General features: G+C 52.6%; 1 protein-coding gene across 4 annotated transcripts in view; it reads right to left on the bottom strand.

The window, feature by feature from the left end:
* The window catches only part of FOXN3 (forkhead box N3), a 223,233-nt gene that overhangs the window by 6,506 nt on the left and 197,315 nt on the right, over positions 1–19,412 (bottom strand). For all 4 annotated transcript variants that reach the window (XM_040333129.1, XM_040333133.1, XM_040333131.1 and 1 more), the window contains one exon: positions 2,008–2,110. In XM_040333129.1, the coding sequence (XP_040189063.1) occupies positions 2,008–2,110 (103 nt within the window). The remainder of the gene's footprint in view (positions 1–2,007; positions 2,111–19,412) is intronic.

Below are 19,412 nucleotides of genomic sequence, written 5' to 3' on the forward strand. Positions count from 1 at the left end.
GGACTAGAGTTCTGAGCATACGTGTGTGTCCGTCCAGAACTGATGTGTGACCATAGGGCAGTCCGTCCAGCCTGGCAGTGCTCGGGGGAGGGGCCGCTCCTCTTCATGACATGAGGGTTCTAGTTTTCAGTGGCTGCTGAGGTGCAGGAATGAATTCCTAACACTGGGAGTCTTGGATCCTGTACTGTCTCCACCAACTCCAGTTGGAATGCCGCCCACTCCCATCTCTATCTCGGACTGCACAGAGAGAGAACCGAGGTAAGTCACAGTGTTCAGTGTGCTGGGGGATGGCATCCCCAGCATCCCTTTACACATGCTCTGGGCTGTCCCCGCTCTAGATGTTTTATGGCATGATAGATTGCATAGGATACACAGCCCCTGCCCATTCCTGCGGCTCAGTAGTCCATCTTCAGATGTGATGTATAATGAGATGTACCAAGAACCCTTTCACACTGACAGTGTGGGGGCATTGTCGGTAAAGCGCCGCTAGTTTTATAAAAATATTTCTGCACCAAGGCGCCTGTGACCCTAGGATCGGCCCTGACACTTTGCTTCAATGTTTTTGCCTACCAGCAAGATGCATGCTTATTGTTAAATCCTGAGCCTGATCCTGCCTTGCACTTACATCTTGCTCCTGTCTTGTACCCAGGGCCAGGACAAGGGGTGGGCGGGAGGGACAACTGTAGTGATGGGGTGCCTTCTCTCTGTTACAAGGCTGACAGGAGTAGTGACAGCTGCTAGTAAAGATTTATGTTGGTTAGGTTGTTGGGTTCTTTGTAACATAACAAAATAAGGAAAAAGTGAAGCACTGTGAATACTTTCTGGATGCACTGTTTTTCTCACTTTGCCTGTCCAAACAAGCGTGGCTATGTATTTATTTATTTTACTTCTAACAACCTGGTCTCTGCTTTCAGATATTTAAGTGTATTTCTCCTGATGAAGCGAGTGTTGTCTTGCGAAACACGTTGAGATTCAATACATCTGTTACTTGGATTACCAGTCATGTCGTGATTTATGCAACTATGGATATCTTATGTGTAAATATCTGGAAAATTGTCCTAAGATTTTAAGTGTGAAAAAATCATTTAGATATTGTATCTGAATAAAAATTATATATATATATATATATATATATATATATATATATATATATATATATATATATATATATATATATATATATATATTTATATATTTTTTTTTTTTTTTGTGTCTCTTAAAAGGGGTGTTCCGGGCAAAAAAAATAAAAAAATTAAAAGCCAGCGCTTTTAATAAATGGAGACTTACCTGTCCTGGTGTCCCTCGATGTCGGCACCGCAGCTGATGTTTCCCATCAGCTGTCGGGTGCTACCGTCACCATTGCGGGTAAGGGAACCCGGCAGTGTAGCTTTTTCGGCTTCACGCCGGGAACCCTACTGCGCATGTGCGAGGCCCCGCTCCTCCCTTCTATTAGCACGGTGGCCAGGGGAGGGGGAGGAGGGAGCCCAGCAGAACTCCCCTTTTAAAGTCCCTTGTGCACTCTTGCTCTGTATTCTAATATACACATAGGGACAGAGACATTCATGCATTACACGTACTAGCTATTTTATATGTAAATAAATCTTACTTTAAATCAGGGGTCTCAAACTGGTAGCCCTCCAGCTGTTGCGGAACTACAAGTCCCATAATTCCTCTGCCTATAGGAGTCAGGCTTGTAACAGTCAGCATTGCAATGCCTGATGGGAATTGTAGTTCGGCAACAGCCGGAGGGCCGCCAGTTTGAGACCCCTGCTTTAACTATAACTGATCTGGTCTCAGTTTCCCAAGTATACCCACACAGACTTTGCCATCTCTGCTGCCTCTTTCCTGACACATTACGCCCAATGGTGGGTACTTCACAAGCCTGTACACAAGGTAAACAGGCAGTGCATTCTATTTACAATGACCTCATTCCATCTCCTCTGTAAGTGCCGAAACACTCCAGTTTTATCCAAAGCCACATTGCCATCATCACCGTGTGTGGTATACCTCATGGCCATGGCGCCGATGGGATTGATGGGTAGAGGTCTGACTCCTTGGAAGATCCCTCTGTTCAGCACGCGGGATCCATTCTGAATCACACCAGGAGAAACTGCAATATAAAAAGAGAGGACCTTCAATATCAAGCAAACACCTTCCCCGAAAACTGCAAAAACATACCTAGAATATGGGGGAGGGGACACGATGATCACCTATGGCAGGGGTCTCCAAACTTTCCAAGCAAAGGGCCAGTTTACTGTCCTTCAGAGTTTACGCGGGCCGGACAGTGGTCAGTTGGAGTCGAAAAAAGGTCCTGACATCAGTGAGATAAATGAATGCCCTATTGCTTCAGTGGGAGTAATTGTTCCCAGTCATTGGGTCCCATTGTTGGTGTCATTGAGAGAAACTGTGTCCCATTGTTGGTGTCATTGTGAGGAATTGTGTCCCATCGTTGGGGTCATTGGGTTCCCCTTGTTGGTGTCAACAGAAGTTTAACTGACAGGTGGGGAACACAGCAAAAAACAGCCATCGGGCCCAAGATAAAAAACAGAACTAGGGAATGTTGTGGAGAGGACTTGGCCTCACCCTCCTCAATGTCAGGTGTTGGTCCTTTAAAGCAGAGTTCCACCCAAAAGTGTAACTTCCGCTTTTCGGAACCCTCCCCTGCCCTCCCTCCGGTGTCACATTTAACACCTTTCAGGGGGAGGGGGGTGCAGATACCTGTATAAAAAACAGGTATTTGCACCACTTCCGGGTATTGACTCCCGCGGGAGTCGCGCCCATTCGTGTCACCTCCCCGCTGTCTAATGGGAAACACAGTGTTCTCAGGAGAGAGCGGGGACCAGTGACGGCTCGCGCAGTAGGGAACCGGGCAGTGAAGCCCCAATCACACAAGGCTTCACTCTCCGATTCCCTCAAGGGGCATGGCGGCGGCAGCATCCGAGGACCGAGTGATTGCTCGTCCTCGTCTGCCCACTTCACAGGCGCGCTGGACAGGTAAGTGTTCATTTTTTAAAAGTCAGCAGCTGCAGTATTTGTAGCTGCTAGCTTTTAAAAAAAAAAAATTGGGGGGGTCCTCCGCTTTAGGGGGCTCATTGAATATAATGCTCAATGAGCTCCTTAAAGGACCAACACCTGACGTTGAGAAGGATGAGGCCAAGTCCTCTCCAGAAAAAAAAAAGAGAGGCATGCTGGGTAGAGGAAGGGTTTTCCTGGACAAGCCCACAATTTTTTTGTTTGCCAGTGTCCAGTGCTCCAGTAGGCATCAGTGTAACCCAACAGTATCTGAATTCCTGTGCCCCTCAATGGACAAAAAGAAAACGTTTTTCAATCGTTTGATGCTGCTTATACAAACTTGGGAAAAGTGGTTAAAACATAAAAAAAAAAAAAAAATTGCACACACTTGCAAACTATAATTGCCTTGTACTCCACAAACATATTGATAACTTTTCATGGGCAAGCAGGGAATTGTATGATCAATACGTCTTCTATTGGTCATCAGCAGCAGTCATTTTCATCCTACTTTCACTTTCTTTTCTAAATTCCTTATACACCGGCCACTGCACATCTTCAGATTGTGATCCGTCATCAAACTACATACCACCATATCCAGCATCTTAACACCCCCGATATAAAGAAAATTCTCCGTTATAATCTCCCCACCATGCTTCACAGTTGGGATTGGGCCTTTGGTGCTGGTATATACAGTTGACCTCAGTTCATGGTCATTGAACTCCAATACAAATCCTAATGTCTTTGAGAATTACAGAACAAGGTACATTACTATATATATATATATTATAATCTGGTTCTTTTAACTTGTTGCTTCCGTCCATGACTGTAACTTTATGACCACTAACAGGTTAGGTGGATAATATTGATTATCTTGATGCCATCTCATAATAGGTGCGATATATTAGGAAGCAAGTGAACATGTCCCTGACGTTGATCTGTTAAAAGCAAGAAAAACAAAAAAACAAAGCCCCTCAACCCCATTACATCACATCAGAGATTTCCCTAATCAGAGGATCCCCTCATCACACCAGAGGATGCCCCTGTCAAGTCAAAGTCCCCCTCCAATCACATCAGAGCCCCTTATACATGAAAGCCCCTCCCCTTCATAAAGTCTCCCCCATCACATAGGAGTCCCCCAAATGCAAAGCCCCCCCCTCCCCACCATTACATGAGCCCCCCCATCACATCAGAGATTCCCCCAATCACATCAGAGCCCACATCAATCAAAGGATCCCCTCCCATCAGAGGATGCCCCAGTCAAATCTGACCCCACCCCAAACACATCAGAGCCCTTTATACACGAGAGACCCCCTTCATAAAGTCTCCCCCCAATGGGTTTCCCACAACTGCAAAGCCCCCCCATTACATGAGAGCCCCCCCATCACATCAGAGCTTCCTCCAATCACATTAAAGCCCACCCCACATCAAATCAGAGTCCCTCCATTACAACACAACCCCCCCCCCCCCATCACATCAGAGCCCTTTATACACGAGAGACCCCCTTCATAAAGTCTCCCCCCCCAATGGGTTTCCCACAACTATGAGAGCCTCCCCATCACATCTGAGATTCCTCCAATCACATTAAAGCCCACCCCACATCAAATCAGAGTCCCTCCATTACAACACAAGCCCCCCCCCCCCCCATCACATCAGAGCCCTTTATCAGGACAGCATCCTCATATGCGAGAACCCCACTTCATAGAACCCCTCCCCCATCACATAAGAGTTCCCCATTTACAAAGCCCCCCCATCACTTCAGAGACCACCCATCACAGAGTCTTCCATGACAAAGTACCCCCCCCCATTCCAGAGCCCCCTTTTACAATCAGAGCTCCACTTTCCAGCCACAGACACATGGCAGAGGGTGGAGCTGGATGTAGGATGCGGCTCTGGATGCAGGTGCAACTTCTGTCCTCTCCCAAATATTGGGGGCCGCCCTGTGTGCCTTTGCCCCCCCCCCCCCCCCCCCCGGATTAGTGACATGGGTTGCCCTGGTGCGGACAGGCCAGTTAACAGCGCCATAGCAATAAACGATGCCATGTGTCTTGGCCCTAGAGCATCATTGGTTGCTGGCCGTCCTGTGGCAACTGTGCCCCATATTAGTGGCACCCCAGATGAACCCCCAATGGCCTCAGGACAGGAAACGCTGAGAACCAATCAGCCGCACTCAGTGAACAAAACTTCAATCCATTGGAACACAAATGAAATATTCACATAATATTCCCTGTAACACGTTGCTATGAGCTGAACTGCGCATGAAATATTCAGTGGAGAGCCGTGATGAAGTCCCCAGTAAATTGATTTAAAGTGTTTGTCCAACGCTTAATGTGTGTGGCGGCGATCCCTGCTCTCCGCCTGAATCCGTGCCAGCAGATATCAGCGGCATATTTACTTGTTACCAGGCGGAACGCAGATAAGGACCGCCAGCTCATGCCTCCGGTATTTTTATGAGTCGTGCCGAAACACAATTCAGGTGTTAAAATGTGTGCAATTTTACGTCCCGGGGCCGTATCGGCCATCTCCCTGATAATTGAAATTCTTATTAGCCTTATCAGAGGGCGCGGGAAATGATCTCTCTAACCAATGAGGAACGAGACTACCGCGACACGTGGGAAGGCGAAAACTTTACAATATAATCTGTCTAGAGTCTAACAATATCAGAACGATATCCTCAGACGCGACACCAAACACCACCCAACGCGACACCATCAGACGCGACACCACCAAACACCATCAGACGCGACACCAAACACCACCCAACGCGACACCATCAGACGGCGACACCACCAGACGCGACACCAAACACCACCAGACGCGACACCATCAGACACGACACTAAACACCACCAGACACGACACCACCAGACGCCTTCAGACGCAACACCACCAAACACCATCAGACGCGACACCACCAGACACGACACCACCAAACGCCATCAGACGCGACACCACCAGACGCCTTCAGACACGACACCACCAGACGCCAAACGCGACACCACCAGACGCCTTCAGACGCGACACCACCAGACGCCTTCAGACGCGACACCACCAGACGCACTCCTGTGACCCCTGTATCTCCAGTGACTTCATTGCTCCTGTGACTCTTATGCACGCTAGTCCCCCGCCCCCCCCTACACTCCAGGGGCTTCCTGTGCCCCCCCCTGCACTCCAGTGACCCCCCCCCCCTGCACTCCAGTGACCCCCCCCCCCTGCACTCCAGTGACCCAATTTGCTCCCGTGTCCCTTATGCACTCCAGTGGCTCCTGTGTCTACTGCGTCACCCAGTGGCCCCATATCCCCCCCAAGTATCCTGTGTTATCCTGCGACTTCAGAGTATCTTTGTGTATCTTCTGGACCGTGCCTCTCCCTGTGGATAATGACTCCTGTCATCAGAGATCGCACCTGACGGGAAAATGTTTGGGGGGGGGGGGGGGGGGGTCAGATGCCCAGGGCTCGCCATGTCAGGGGGGCGCAGAATTACGCAGGAACAACAATAATGACAAATTCACAATTAGATTTGCTCCTATTATGCGGTTGACCACTCAAGCCGACTATTTGCCAGCGCTGCCGCCGTCTCCGGCAACCCGCCACACGATGGCGGACGCTACCATGAAAACGGTCTCTACAGCGGCTATAATTGAACATTACCTGCACAGCGCGGAATCCCCACGCACGCGCACACACACACACCTCGGCGAACGCTGAATTTCAGCACGAGCCGACAGCGCCGGGAATCAGACTGCAGTGTTTTCGCTAAACACGAGCGGCTGATCAAAATATTGAACTTCTTTCCAATGATTCGCGGTGCGGTGACAGCCGTTACTGAATAATTTACCAGCAGCTCCTTCTACTTCCCTGTCGCTCGCAGACACAAGGAAACCCGCCGCCATCTGTATTCTAACCGACGGCGGGAGCCGCATCCGAATCAGAACCGCCGCTGCTGTGACACGCGGCACAGGACGAGCCTCCCAAACCCTCTCCCTGATCACACCACAATGTCCACACCTAAAAAAAAAGGAATGTCTTCATCCCAAAAAAAAAAAAAGTAAAAACATTTTAAAAAGGGGGGAGGGGCTAGGACAAAACACAATGTTTTATTTATTTTTTGCATTTAAACACTTTTGGCTTAAAAGTCAAAGAAAAAAAAAAAAACGTGCATGTTTAGAAGCAAGTTATGAGACAGGGAAATTAGCATAAGCAGCCCAAAGGGTGGCGCCATTCGCAATGGAACTTCTCCTTTATAGCGCCGTCGTACGTCACCGAGCATTTTTTTTACACGATCGTGTGTAGGCAAAGCAGGCTTGAGCGGAATCACGTCGAGAAAAACGTTGTTTTTTCAATGACATGAATAACGGTCGTGCGTACGCGGCATTAGTTCCATTAGATATAAAGAAAAAAAAAATGGTCGACCAAAGTTGTGGAGGATCCCAGAAAAACGAAACAAACGGGGGACAGCAAGAAAAAATATTACGTTTGTAAACTTGCTTGATTCCCCCGGGTCCTTTATGTTTTCAAAGTTCATTTATTCTTCAAGTGAAATTTTTTTTTAAAAAAAATTTAACTTTTTCCAGTAGCAAGGAACTATTAGCATGACAAAGACACCGTAATCTGAATTCCGATATTGCTGTTGGCCTGAGAGCTCCAAGCGGACGATCTTCCCCCGTCAGTTCCCCGGCCCGATCGTTTTGCATGATATCCTTGTAGTGGGAGCTGGCCTCCGGCTATATTTAGAAAAGGACCGATCGATGTCTAATTAGCTAAAGTGGGAGAAGAAACCACAATTTATAAAGTAAGCGCCCCCCCCCCCCCCCGTCCCATCCCTGCACCGGCTGACTCGGCTCATTCGGATGTGCCGCGCGGTCTCCCTTGTCAGAACCAATCAGACCTCAAGGAGGAGGATCAATAACTCCTCTACAAACTGTGGCCAGCCGCCACTAATTCAGGCAGCTGTTTTGTGCTGCGTATCAACGCAAAAAGCCCATCATCGATTCGCCAGGACGCCCCGCGACACCCCCTACAGCTCGGGGCTCCCGAGATCCTCGCCAGGACGCGGCGACACCCCCTACAGCTCGGGGCTCCCGAGATCCTCGCCAGGACGCCGTGACACCCCCCTACAGCTCGGGGCACCCGAGATCCTCGCCAGGACGCGGCGACACCCCCTAAAGCTCGGGGCTCCCGAGATCCTCGCCAGGACGCGGCGACACCCCCCTACAGCTCGGGGCACCCGAGATCCTCGCCAGGACGCCGCGACACCCCCTACAGCTCGGGGCTCCCGAGATCCTCGCCGGGACGCGGCGACACCCCCTACAGCTCAGGGCTCCCGAGATCCTCGCCAGGACGCGGCGACACCCACCTACAGCTCGGGGCACCCGAGATCCTCGCCAGGACGCCGCGACACCCCCTACAGCTCGGGGCTCCCGAGATCCTCGCCGGGACGCGGCGAAACCCCCATACAGCTCAGGGCTCCCGAGATCCTCGCCTGGACGCGGCGACACCCCCTACAGCTCGGGGCACCCGAGATCCTCGCCAGGACGCCGCGACACCCCCTACAGCTCGGGGCTCCCGAGATCCTCGCCGGGACGCGGCGACACCCCCTACAGCTCAGGGCACCCGAGATCCTCGCCAGGACGCCGCGACACCCCCTACAGCTCAGGGCACCCGAGATCCTCGCCAGGACGTGGCGACACCCTCTTCACCTGGACGCGGCGACACCCCCTACAGCTCGGGGCTCCCGAGATCCTCGCCAGGACGCGCCGACACCCCCTACAGCTCGGGGCTCCCGAGATCCTCACCTGGACGCGGCGACACCCCCTACAGCTCGGGGCTCCCGAGATCCTCGCCAGGACGCGGCGACACCCCCTACAGCTCGGGGCACCCGAGATCCTCGCCAGGACGCGGCGACACCCCCTACAGCTCGGGGCTCCCGAGATCCTCGCCAGGACGTGGCGACACCCTCTTCACCTGGACGCGCCGACACCCCCTACAGCTCGGGGCTCCCGAGATCCTCGCCAGGACGCGGCGACACCCCCTACAGCTCGGGGCACCCGAGATCCTCGCCAGGACGCCGCGACACCCCCTACAGCTCGGGGCTCCCGAGATCCTCGCCGGGACGCGGCGACACCCCCTACAGCTCGGGGCACCCGAGATCCTCGCCAGGACGTGGCGACACCCCCTACAGCTCGGGGCACCCGAGATCCTCGCCAGGACGCCGCGACACCCCCTACAGCTCGGGGCACCCGAGATCCTCGCTGGGACGCGGCGACACCCCCTACAGCTCAGGGCACCCGAGATCCTCGCCAGGACGTGGCGACACCCCCTACAGCTCGGGGCACCCGAGATCCTCGCCAGGACGCGGCGACACCCCCTACAGCTCGGGGCACCCGAGATCCTCGCCGGGACGCGGCGACACCCCCTACAGCTCAGGGCACCCGAGATCCTCGCCAGGACGCCGCGACACCCCCTACAGCTCGGGGCACCCGAGATCCTCGCCAGGACGTGGCGACACCCTCTTCACCTGGACGCGGCGACACCCCCTACAGCTCGGGGCTCCCGAGATCCTCGCCAGGACACCGCGACACCCCCTACAGCTCGGGGCTCTCGAGAGCCTCGCCAGGACGCGGCGACACCCTACAGCTCGGGGCTCCCGAGATCCTCGCCAGGACGCGGCGACACCCCCTACAGCTCGGGGCTCCCGAGATCCTCGCCAGGACGCGGCGACACCCCCTACAGCTCAGGGCACCCGAGATCCTCGCCAGGACGCGGCGACACCCCCTACAGCTCGGGGCACCCGAGATCCTCGCCAGGACGCCGCGACACCCCCTACAGCTCGGGGCTCCCGAGATCCTCGCCGGGACGCGGCGACACCCCCTACAGCTCAGGGCACCCGAGATCCTCGCCAGGACGCCGCGACACCCCCTACAGCTCAGGGCACCCGAGATCCTCGCCAGGACGTGGCGACACCCTCTTCACCTGGACGCGGCGACACCCCCTACAGCTCGGGGCTCCCGAGATCCTCGCCAGGACGCGCCGACACCCCCTACAGCTCGGGGCTCCCGAGATCCTCACCTGGACGCGGCGACACCCCCTACAGCTCGGGGCTCCCGAGATCCTCGCCAGGACGCGGCGACACCCCCTACAGCTCGGGGCACCCGAGATCCTCGCCAGGACGCGGCGACACCCCCTACAGCTCGGGGCTCCCGAGATCCTCGCCAGGACGTGGCGACACCCTCTTCACCTGGACGCGCCGACACCCCCTACAGCTCGGGGCTCCCGAGATCCTCGCCAGGACGCGGCGACACCCCCTACAGCTCGGGGCACCCGAGATCCTCGCCAGGACGCCGCGACACCCCCTACAGCTCGGGGCTCCCGAGATCCTCGCCGGGACGCGGCGACAACCCCTACAGCTCGGGGCACCCGAGATCCTCGCCAGGACGTGGCGACACCCCCTACAGCTCGGGGCACCCGAGATCCTCGCCAGGACGCCGCGACACCCCCTACAGCTCGGGGCACCCGAGATCCTCGCCGGGACGCGGCGACACCCCCTACAGCTCAGGGCACCCGAGATCCTCGCCAGGACGTGGCGACACCCCCTACAGCTCGGGGCACCCGAGATCCTCGCCAGGACGCCGCGACACCCCCTACAGCTCGGGGCACCCGAGATCCTCGCCGGGACGCGGCGACACCCCCTACAGCTCAGGGCACCCGAGATCCTCGCCAGGACGCCGCGACACCCCCTACAGCTCGGGGCACCCGAGATCCTCGCCAGGACGTGGCGACACCCTCTTCACCTGGACGCGGCGACACCCCCTACAGCTCGGGGCTCCCGAGATCCTCGCCAGGACGCGGCGACACCCCCTACAGCTCGGGGCACCCGAGATCCTCGCCAGGACGCGGCCACACCCCCTACAGCTCGGGGCTCCCGAGATCCTCGCCGGGACGCGGCGACACCCCCTACAGCTCAGGGCACCCGAGATCCTCGCCAGGACGCCGCGACACCCCCTACAGCTCGGGGCTCCCGAGATCCTCGCCAGGACGTGGCGACACCCCCTACAGCTCGGGGCACCCGAGATCCTCGCCAGGACGTGGCGACACCCCCTACAGCTCGGGGTACAGGTTGAAAACCTGCTCCTCTCCGTAGATATATTACAGTGAGTGTTGTCACCCTAGGACAGGAAGTGTGTTATTGGCAGGATCACCAAGTGAAAATGAAGAAATAAAAGCCTGAAAACGAATGCACCCATCATATCCAAGGACGAGTAAGCTGCAATACATTACATTTTTCTCCATACATAGGTGGAGATAATATAAGGGCACCAGAAGGTGCTGCTGATGTTTCATTTAAAAAAAAAAAAAAATGAATTATTAGCACCTCCTCTTTTATGAACTACAAAACGGAAGTCATTTTTATTTATTTTCTTATGGTCAAGAATTTCAATTTATTGAGAAAAAAAAAAAAAAAGTATGGTGCAAACAATTGGACATACAACAGTGATTGCAGAGTATAAACGGGAGTAATTTAGGTTAACATCTGTCGCCAAAAAAAGGAAAAAAAATGTTGGTTTATTTCCAATATTTATTAGCTCCATCTAGAGGCCATACTGTGGTGTTTTTGTAAATAAAGGAATTTTAGAAAAATACTGCATTGAGGCCACTAGATGGAGCCAATGATCATATGAAGTAAACAATATATATTTAACCACTTAAGACCCGGACCAAAATGCAGGTAAAGGACCCAGCCAGTTTTTGCGATTTGACACTGCGTCGATTTAACTGACAATTGCGCGGTCGTGTGACGTGGCTCCCAAACAAAATTGGCGTGCTTTTTCCCCCCACAAATAGAGCTTTCTTTTGGTGGTATTTGATCACCTCTGCGGTTTTTTTATTTTTTGCGCTATAAACAAAAATAGAGCGACAATTTTGAAAAAAATGCAATATTTTTTTTTGTTTTTGCTATAAAAAATAACCCCCAAAAATATAAAAAAACGTTTTTTTCCCTCAGTTTAGGCTGATACGTATTCTTCTACATATTTTTGGTAAAAAAAAAAAAAAAAATCGCAATAAGCGTTTATCGATTGGTTTGCGCAAAATATATAGTGGCCCAGATTCAAGAAGCGGTTGCGCGGCGCAAGTGCTTACTTGCTCCGGTGTAACGAGTGCTCCTGATTCAGGAACCTCGTTACACCGAATGCAGCCTAGGATGTGACAAACATAAGCCTCCTTATGCCTTCACATCCCAGGCTGCATTCTTGCGTTGGCCGCTAAGGGGCGCGGCCATTGTGATCGGCGTGTAGTATGCAAATTGCATACTACCACCGATTCACAAAAGTTGCGCGGGCCCTTCTCACGCAAGGTACGGAGTTTCCGTACGGCGCCTTTAGCATAAGGTTGCTCCTGCTATAGCAGGCGCAGCCAATGCTAAAGTATAGCTGCGCCTCCCGCTCGCGACGTTCAAATTTAACGTCGTTTACGTAAGTGAACCGTGAATGGCGCTGGACGCCATTCACGTTCACTTACAAGCAAATGACGTCCTTGCGGGAGCGCGCCTAATTTAAATGATTCCCGCCCCCGGCGGGATCATTTACATTAGGCAGCCTTGCGCCCGGCTGCTTAGCATATTGCCCGCGCAATTTACGGAGCAACTGCTCCGTGAATCGCGGGCAAAGCGCAATATTTGCGCGGGCGCAGAGAAAAAAATTTGCTCTTTGCCCACGCAAATATTGCGCGATTCTACTTGAATCTGGGCCAGTGTTTACAAAATAGGGGATAGTTTTATTGCATTTTTATTAATTATTTTTTTACTACTAATGGCGGCGATCAGAGTTTTTTTTCGTGACTGCGACATTATGGCGGACACTTCGGACAATTTTGACACATTTTTGGGACCATTGTCATTTTCACAGCAAAAAAAAATCTATAAAAATGCACCGATTACTGTGAAAAATGACAATTGCAGTTTGGGAGTTAACCACTAGGGGGCGCTGAAGGGGTTAAGTGTGACCTCATATGTGTTTCTAACTGTAGGGGGGCGGGGCTGGACGTGTGACGTCATTGATCGCCTTTCCCTATATCAGGAAACAGACGATCAATGACGGCGCCACAGTGAAGAACAGGGAAGGTGTGTTTACACACGGCTCTCCTCGTTCTTCAGCTCCGGGGACCGATTGCGGGACTCCAGCGGCGATCGGGTCCGCGGGTCGCACATGATGCCAGCGCTACTCTGAAAACATCGGTGCGGCTTCACCTACAGATCTCTATGCAAGTCGCACCCGAAATCGCTAAAAGCAGTGCAGGAATTACTTTTATTAAATCGATGCGGCACCGCAAAGTGGGCGTCGCACTGATTTGAATATTGCCACTGCCCAACAATAGGGTGCGACTTGTCAAATCGCATGACAAGTTCCTCCAATGGGAATGAGGGTTTAGGGGGTCCTCTAAAGGATTTTATTTTGGCCCCTTAAGAAAACAGCACAGTTTGCAAAAGGCAGCAGCCACAGCAACCAATCAGGATTCAGTAAACTGATTGCCGATTGGCTGCCGTGCATCGCTGTTCTTGAACCTTTACTTAATTACCAATGTGCCCATTTTCGGCTCCGGTGGCGCCGAGGACCCGCCTAAGAAACCAGTTCTGCGAGTTAACAAGGGAGCTCATAAAATTACTAAACGCCATTTACGACGAGAAGTTTAAATCCATCAATCCAGCTACCGCGCCGCCGTGTAGCCGACAATTAGCGGCTTCAATATATAATTATCATGAATTATCGCGCTCATGTATGTCAGCTGGATCTGTCATGTTATATAAATACAGAAAGAAGGATGGAAGCTTTTATGGCAATCACCACCCCCCTCCCCCACCATTCCCAATAAACTCCCCATATGGAAATACCCCCTCCTCCCCAACAACGCGTTCCGTGAAAAAACGCAATTCACGTGCCGCAGTGAAAAAGCAGGTTTGCCGGAGAACAAACATTGTGACGTTCCGATTTCCAACGCGGTGTGAAGGAAAATAAATCCCAACACTTCTCTCCACTTCACCTCCTGAACATTTACCCCCCTTAATGACCAGGCCATTTTTTGCCATATGACACTGAATTATTATTATTTTTTTTTCAAATAAATTTACCATAAATACTGGAGTATAAGCCGACCAGAATATAAGCCGAGGCACCTAATTTTACCACAAAAAAAACTGGCAAAATGTATTGACTCGAGTATAAGCCTAGGGCGAGAAATGCTGCAGCTACTGTAAGTGGAAAAGAGGGTCAACAATGCCCATCTGCAGCCTCACTGTGCCCACCTGTCTCATCAGTGCCCACCTGCAGCCTCACTGTGCCCATGTGCAGCCTCACTGTGCCCACCTGTCTCATCAGTGCCCATCTGCAGCCTCACTTTGCCCATTCTGCAGCCTCACTGTGCCCACTTGTGTTATCAGTGCCGATCTGTCTCATCAGTGCCCATCTGCAGCCTCACTGTGCCCACCTGTCTCATCAGTGCCCATCTGGAGCCTCACTGTACCCACCTGTCGCATCAGTGCCCATCTGCAGCCTCAATGTGCCCATCTGCAGCCTCAATGTGCCCACCTGCAGCCTCATGTACCTTTGTCATGCAACTGCAGTCGGCGGTGTTCTGTCAAAAGTTCCAAACGTATCAAATTCTTCAACCGAATGTACTGCGCATGCTCGAGAGCGTCCACGAAAACGTCTGCCGCACGTAGTCAACCCATCAAATACACCAACTCTGAGGCACCTTCCCTTGATCCTACCCACCTCCGAGCACCTTCCCTTGGTCCCACCCCTTACCCACTTCCGAGCACCTTCCCTTGGTCCTACCCACCTCTGGAGACACCTTCCCTTGATCCTACCCACCTCCTAGCATCTTCCCTTGATCCTACCCACCTCCAAGCACCTTCCCTTGATCCTACCCACCTCCAAGAACCTCCCCTTGATCCTACCCACCTCCGAGCACCTTCCCTTGATCCTACCCACCTCCGAGCAGCTTCCCTTGGTCCTACCCACCTCCGAGCAGCTTCCCTTGGACCTACCCACCTCCGAGCAGCTTTCCTTGGTCCTACCCACCCCTGAGCAGCTTCCCTTGGTCCTACCCACCCCTGAGCAGCTTCCCTTGGTCCTACCCACCCCTGAGCAGCTTCCCTTGGTCCCACCCCTTACCCACTTCCAAGTACCTTACCTTGATCCTACCCACCTCTGAGGCACCTTCCCTTGGACCCACCCCCTACCCACCTCCTAACAACTTCCCTTGGACCCACCTTCCACCACCTTCCCTTGGACCCACCTCCCAGTACCAAGAAAACAGAAGGAAGTCTAAATTTGTAAGGTGACAACTACACATCCATTAAAGTCCCATTACCCGATAGGAAAGTGGGTTCTCCTACCAATTTTTTCCAATGGAATTTTTATTTGTTTTTATACTAGTAATGGCGGCGATCAGTGCCTTATAGCAGGACTGAGATATTGCGGTTGACAATTGGACACTAACTGATTTTTCTTCAGCAGGGGAACGCAGTTCCAGCACCCAGTGTATCTATTGGTAAGGGGTCCTGGGGTGTGCTGGAGGGGTCCATTGATTTTGGCTTCTTGAGGATCTATTGCTTGGGCTGCTTATTGTTAAGGGAGGGGTCTATTGTTGCTGGGGGGGGGGATGGGTCTATTGTTGCTGGGGGGGGGGGTCTTGTGTGGGATTTTATTGTAATAAAAAGGCACCTACTCTATACATCAAAATCTTACTTTAACCCTTTTAAAACACATTTCACGCCAAATAAGGCTTAAATCTGACCTCCAGCATTCAGACTCCTCTCCCGGACTGAAATGTGGATTTTACAGCACACCATGTAGAAACCCAACCTCATTTCCTGGCTTGAGAACGCCCAGTATCACCTTACCCTTTTCTCCACAGCCTGACTGCTCCTGGCCTAGCCCATTCATTAGATTTCAGTTGGAGCTTCAGCATCAAATGTGGGCGTTACCTAGGGTGTTCTGCATGCAAATGCAGCCTGCTTAGGAACGCCCACTCCTTCAGACTGATACCCGCCCATCAAGGCATTTTGATATTTGTATAACTCCTCCCAAAAGGCAGTCCTTTAATTGCATCAGGACTGAGGGTGTTCTGTCCTATTTTCCAACTTGTCTGAAACTCCAACCACTTAACTTCCAGTTTCTTTAAACCATAAGAAATTCCAGTTTGACGAATTCCTGTTTAGACACAACACCAGGAAACCGAATAGAGCCCGGTGCACGCTATTATGAGCGAAGATTGTTACTCCGCACAGATACTAGCCAACAAAATGGCGGCCTCCATAGCGGTGACAACTTTGTTTTCGTTAGCAGTTGTGGTGTAAAAATAGCGAAATCAACCGGTACCGAACTCTATTCGTTTGCTGGTATTGTGTCCAAACAGCCCTTGGGGTGCTTTTTTATTCATTGGCACCAATTGAGGGCAGAATTCCTCCCAAGGATGGGGCAGAATTCCTCCCAATGACACCAAGGATGGGGCAGAATTTCTCCCAATGATGGGGCAGAATTCCTCCCAATGACACCAAGGATGGGGCAGAATTCCTCCCAATGACACCAAGGATGGGGCAGAATTCCTCCCAATGACACCAAGGATGGGGCAGAATTCCTCCCAATGACACCAAGGATGGGGCAGAATTCCTCCCAATGACACCAAGGATGGGACAGAATTCCTCCCAATGACACCAAGGATGGGGCAGAATTCCTCCCAATGACACCAAGGATGGGGCAAAATTCCTCCCAATGATGGGGCAGAATTCCTCCCAATGATGGGGCAGAATTCCTCCCAATGACACCAATGATGGGGTCCAATGACACCAATGATGGGGGATTTTGTACTCCTGATGGCCATAGTCCAGCCCCCTTAAAGTCTGGAGGACAGTAATCCGGCCCTTTGTTTAGAAAGTTTGGAGACCCCTGTTTTAAAGAAACCGGAAGTGACGTGGTTGGAGTTTCTGACAGGTTGGAGTATTTGACAGAACAGGGGCCCTTGAGAGGCTTACAGAGGTTTCTGTGCTTCTCTATGCAATGCAGGCAGATCATGACTGGTGGGGATGGGTCCTCAGGGTGCTGTACATAGCTTCCTGAGAACATCCAGATCCTTCCACCAGCCATGACCTCCCTTGCATTGCATAGAGAAGCACAGATCCGCAATGACGCCATCACTGGAATTAAAGGGGTTGTAAACCTTCGTGTTTTTTCACCTTAATGCATCCAGGGGAAGAGGACTCCAGTGACAACCTGTGACGCTCTGGTGACCTCCATGCCCAAGAGGGTTAAGGCAGTGCTGGAAAATAATGATGGCGGCCACACAAAATATTGACACTTTGGGCCCAATTTGGACATTTAGGGGTGTACTTACTTTTGTTGCCAGCGGTTTAGACAATAACGGCTGTGTGTTGAGTTATTTTGAGGGGAGAGCAAATCTACACTGTTATACAAGCTGTACACTCACTACACAACATTGTAGATACAAAGTGTCATTTCTTCAGTGTTGTCACATGAAAAGATACAAGGAAATATTTACAGAAATGAGGGGTGTACTGACTTTTGTAAGATACTGTATGCAACCATCAGTGGGGGGGGAGCTTTCTCACTGGATGCTCCCAGCACAGCGATCGAGCCGTCAAAGACAGTTCCCAGTCTTCTGTAGCCAGAGGAACCTGCTCCCGATCATGTGACCGCCAATCACAGTGGTCATGTGATCAGCTGGTTCTTCCCACCCATCCCCTGCCCTGGACCTTGGTAAAGGGACGCTGGAGCTGGGTGGGAAGAGATCAATCATAAGTCTTTATAGTGTGAAACGCGTCAGAATATTAAGCTAGGTTCCAACGTATAGGTGCCTTGCATTCCAATCAAATCTCCAACGTCTCCCAGCAGCTCCCAAGGCCAGGTCTCGTGTTACAATGTATCTTCATGGAGAGTGGTGCTATGCTATGGGGGGGGGGGGAATGCCTGGATTTCCCGATTTCAGGTTGGATGATAAGGGACGTGATGTCACCCAGGGCTGTCTTAATGAAAGGGCACACCTGGGCACTGCCCAGGGGCCCCAGCTGCATGGGGGCCCCTGCCCTTTCCCCAAAGCAGCTGGTCCTTGAGCCCGGGCTGCACCGAAATTTGGGCCGCCCCTCTACACCCCAGATATCCCCCCCAGCACTCTGACCCCTCTACACCCCAGATATCCCCCCAGCACTCTGACCCCTCTACACCCCAGATATCCCCCCAGCACCCTGACCCCTCTACACCCCAGATATCCCCCCCCAGCACTCTGACCCCGCAACACCCCAGATACCCCCCCAGCACTCTGACCTCTCTACACCCCAGATATCCCCCCAGCACTCTGACCCCGCAACACCCCAGATACCCCCCCAGCACTCTGACCCCCTCTACACCCCAGATATCCCCCCAGCACTCTGACCTCTCTACACCCCAGATATCCCCACAGCACTCTGACCTCTCTACACCCCAGATACCCCCCCAGCACTCTGACCCCTCTACACCCCAGATATCCCCCCAGCACTCTGACCCCTCTACACCCCAGATATCCCCCCAGCACTCTGACCCCGCAACACCCCAGATACCCCCCCAGCACTCTGACCCCCTCTACACCCCAGATATCCCCCCAGCACTCTGACCTCTCTACACCCCAGATATCCCCACAGCACTCTGACCTCTCTACACCCCAGATACCCCCCCAGCACTCTGACCCCTCTACACCCCAGATATCCCCCCAGCACTCTGACCCCTCTACACCCCAGATATCCCCCCAGCACTCTGACCCCTCTACACCCCAGATACCCCCCCCAGCACTCTGACCCCCTCTACACCCCAGATATCCCCCCAGCACTCTGACCCCTCTACACCCCAGATATCCCCCCAGCACTCTGACCCCTCTACACCCCACATATCCCCCCCAGCACTCTGACCCCTCTACACCCCAGATATCCCCCCAGCATTCTGACCCCTCCACACCCAACATATCCCCCCAGCACTCTGACCCCTCTACACCCCAGATATCCCCCCAGCACTCTGACCCCTCTACACCCCAGATATCCCCCCAGCACTCTGGCCCCTCTACACCCTAGATATCCCCTACCTCCTACCTACTTGATTTCTGTTTACCTGCACTGTCTCCATTGTAGGGGCCCCAGAGCATTACTTTGCCCAGGGGCCCGTGATGCTATTAAGACGGCCCTGATGTCACCTAGAGAGTGCGAGTTGAGGAGTGTGTGTGCTTCTCTACCAATAAGTGTAGAGAGGTGTGTACTCACAACCTGCAGCCAGTGGTCATGTGATCAGCTGGTCTTTGATCCCTCCCCCCCCCCCCCAGGCATAAAGACCTTGGTAAAGGGACGCTTGGGCTAGGTGGGAAGAGGTA

Source organism: Rana temporaria, chromosome 13 (genome assembly GCF_905171775.1).
Source record: "Rana temporaria chromosome 13, aRanTem1.1, whole genome shotgun sequence".
Classification (NCBI taxonomy): domain Eukaryota; kingdom Metazoa; phylum Chordata; class Amphibia; order Anura; family Ranidae; genus Rana; species Rana temporaria.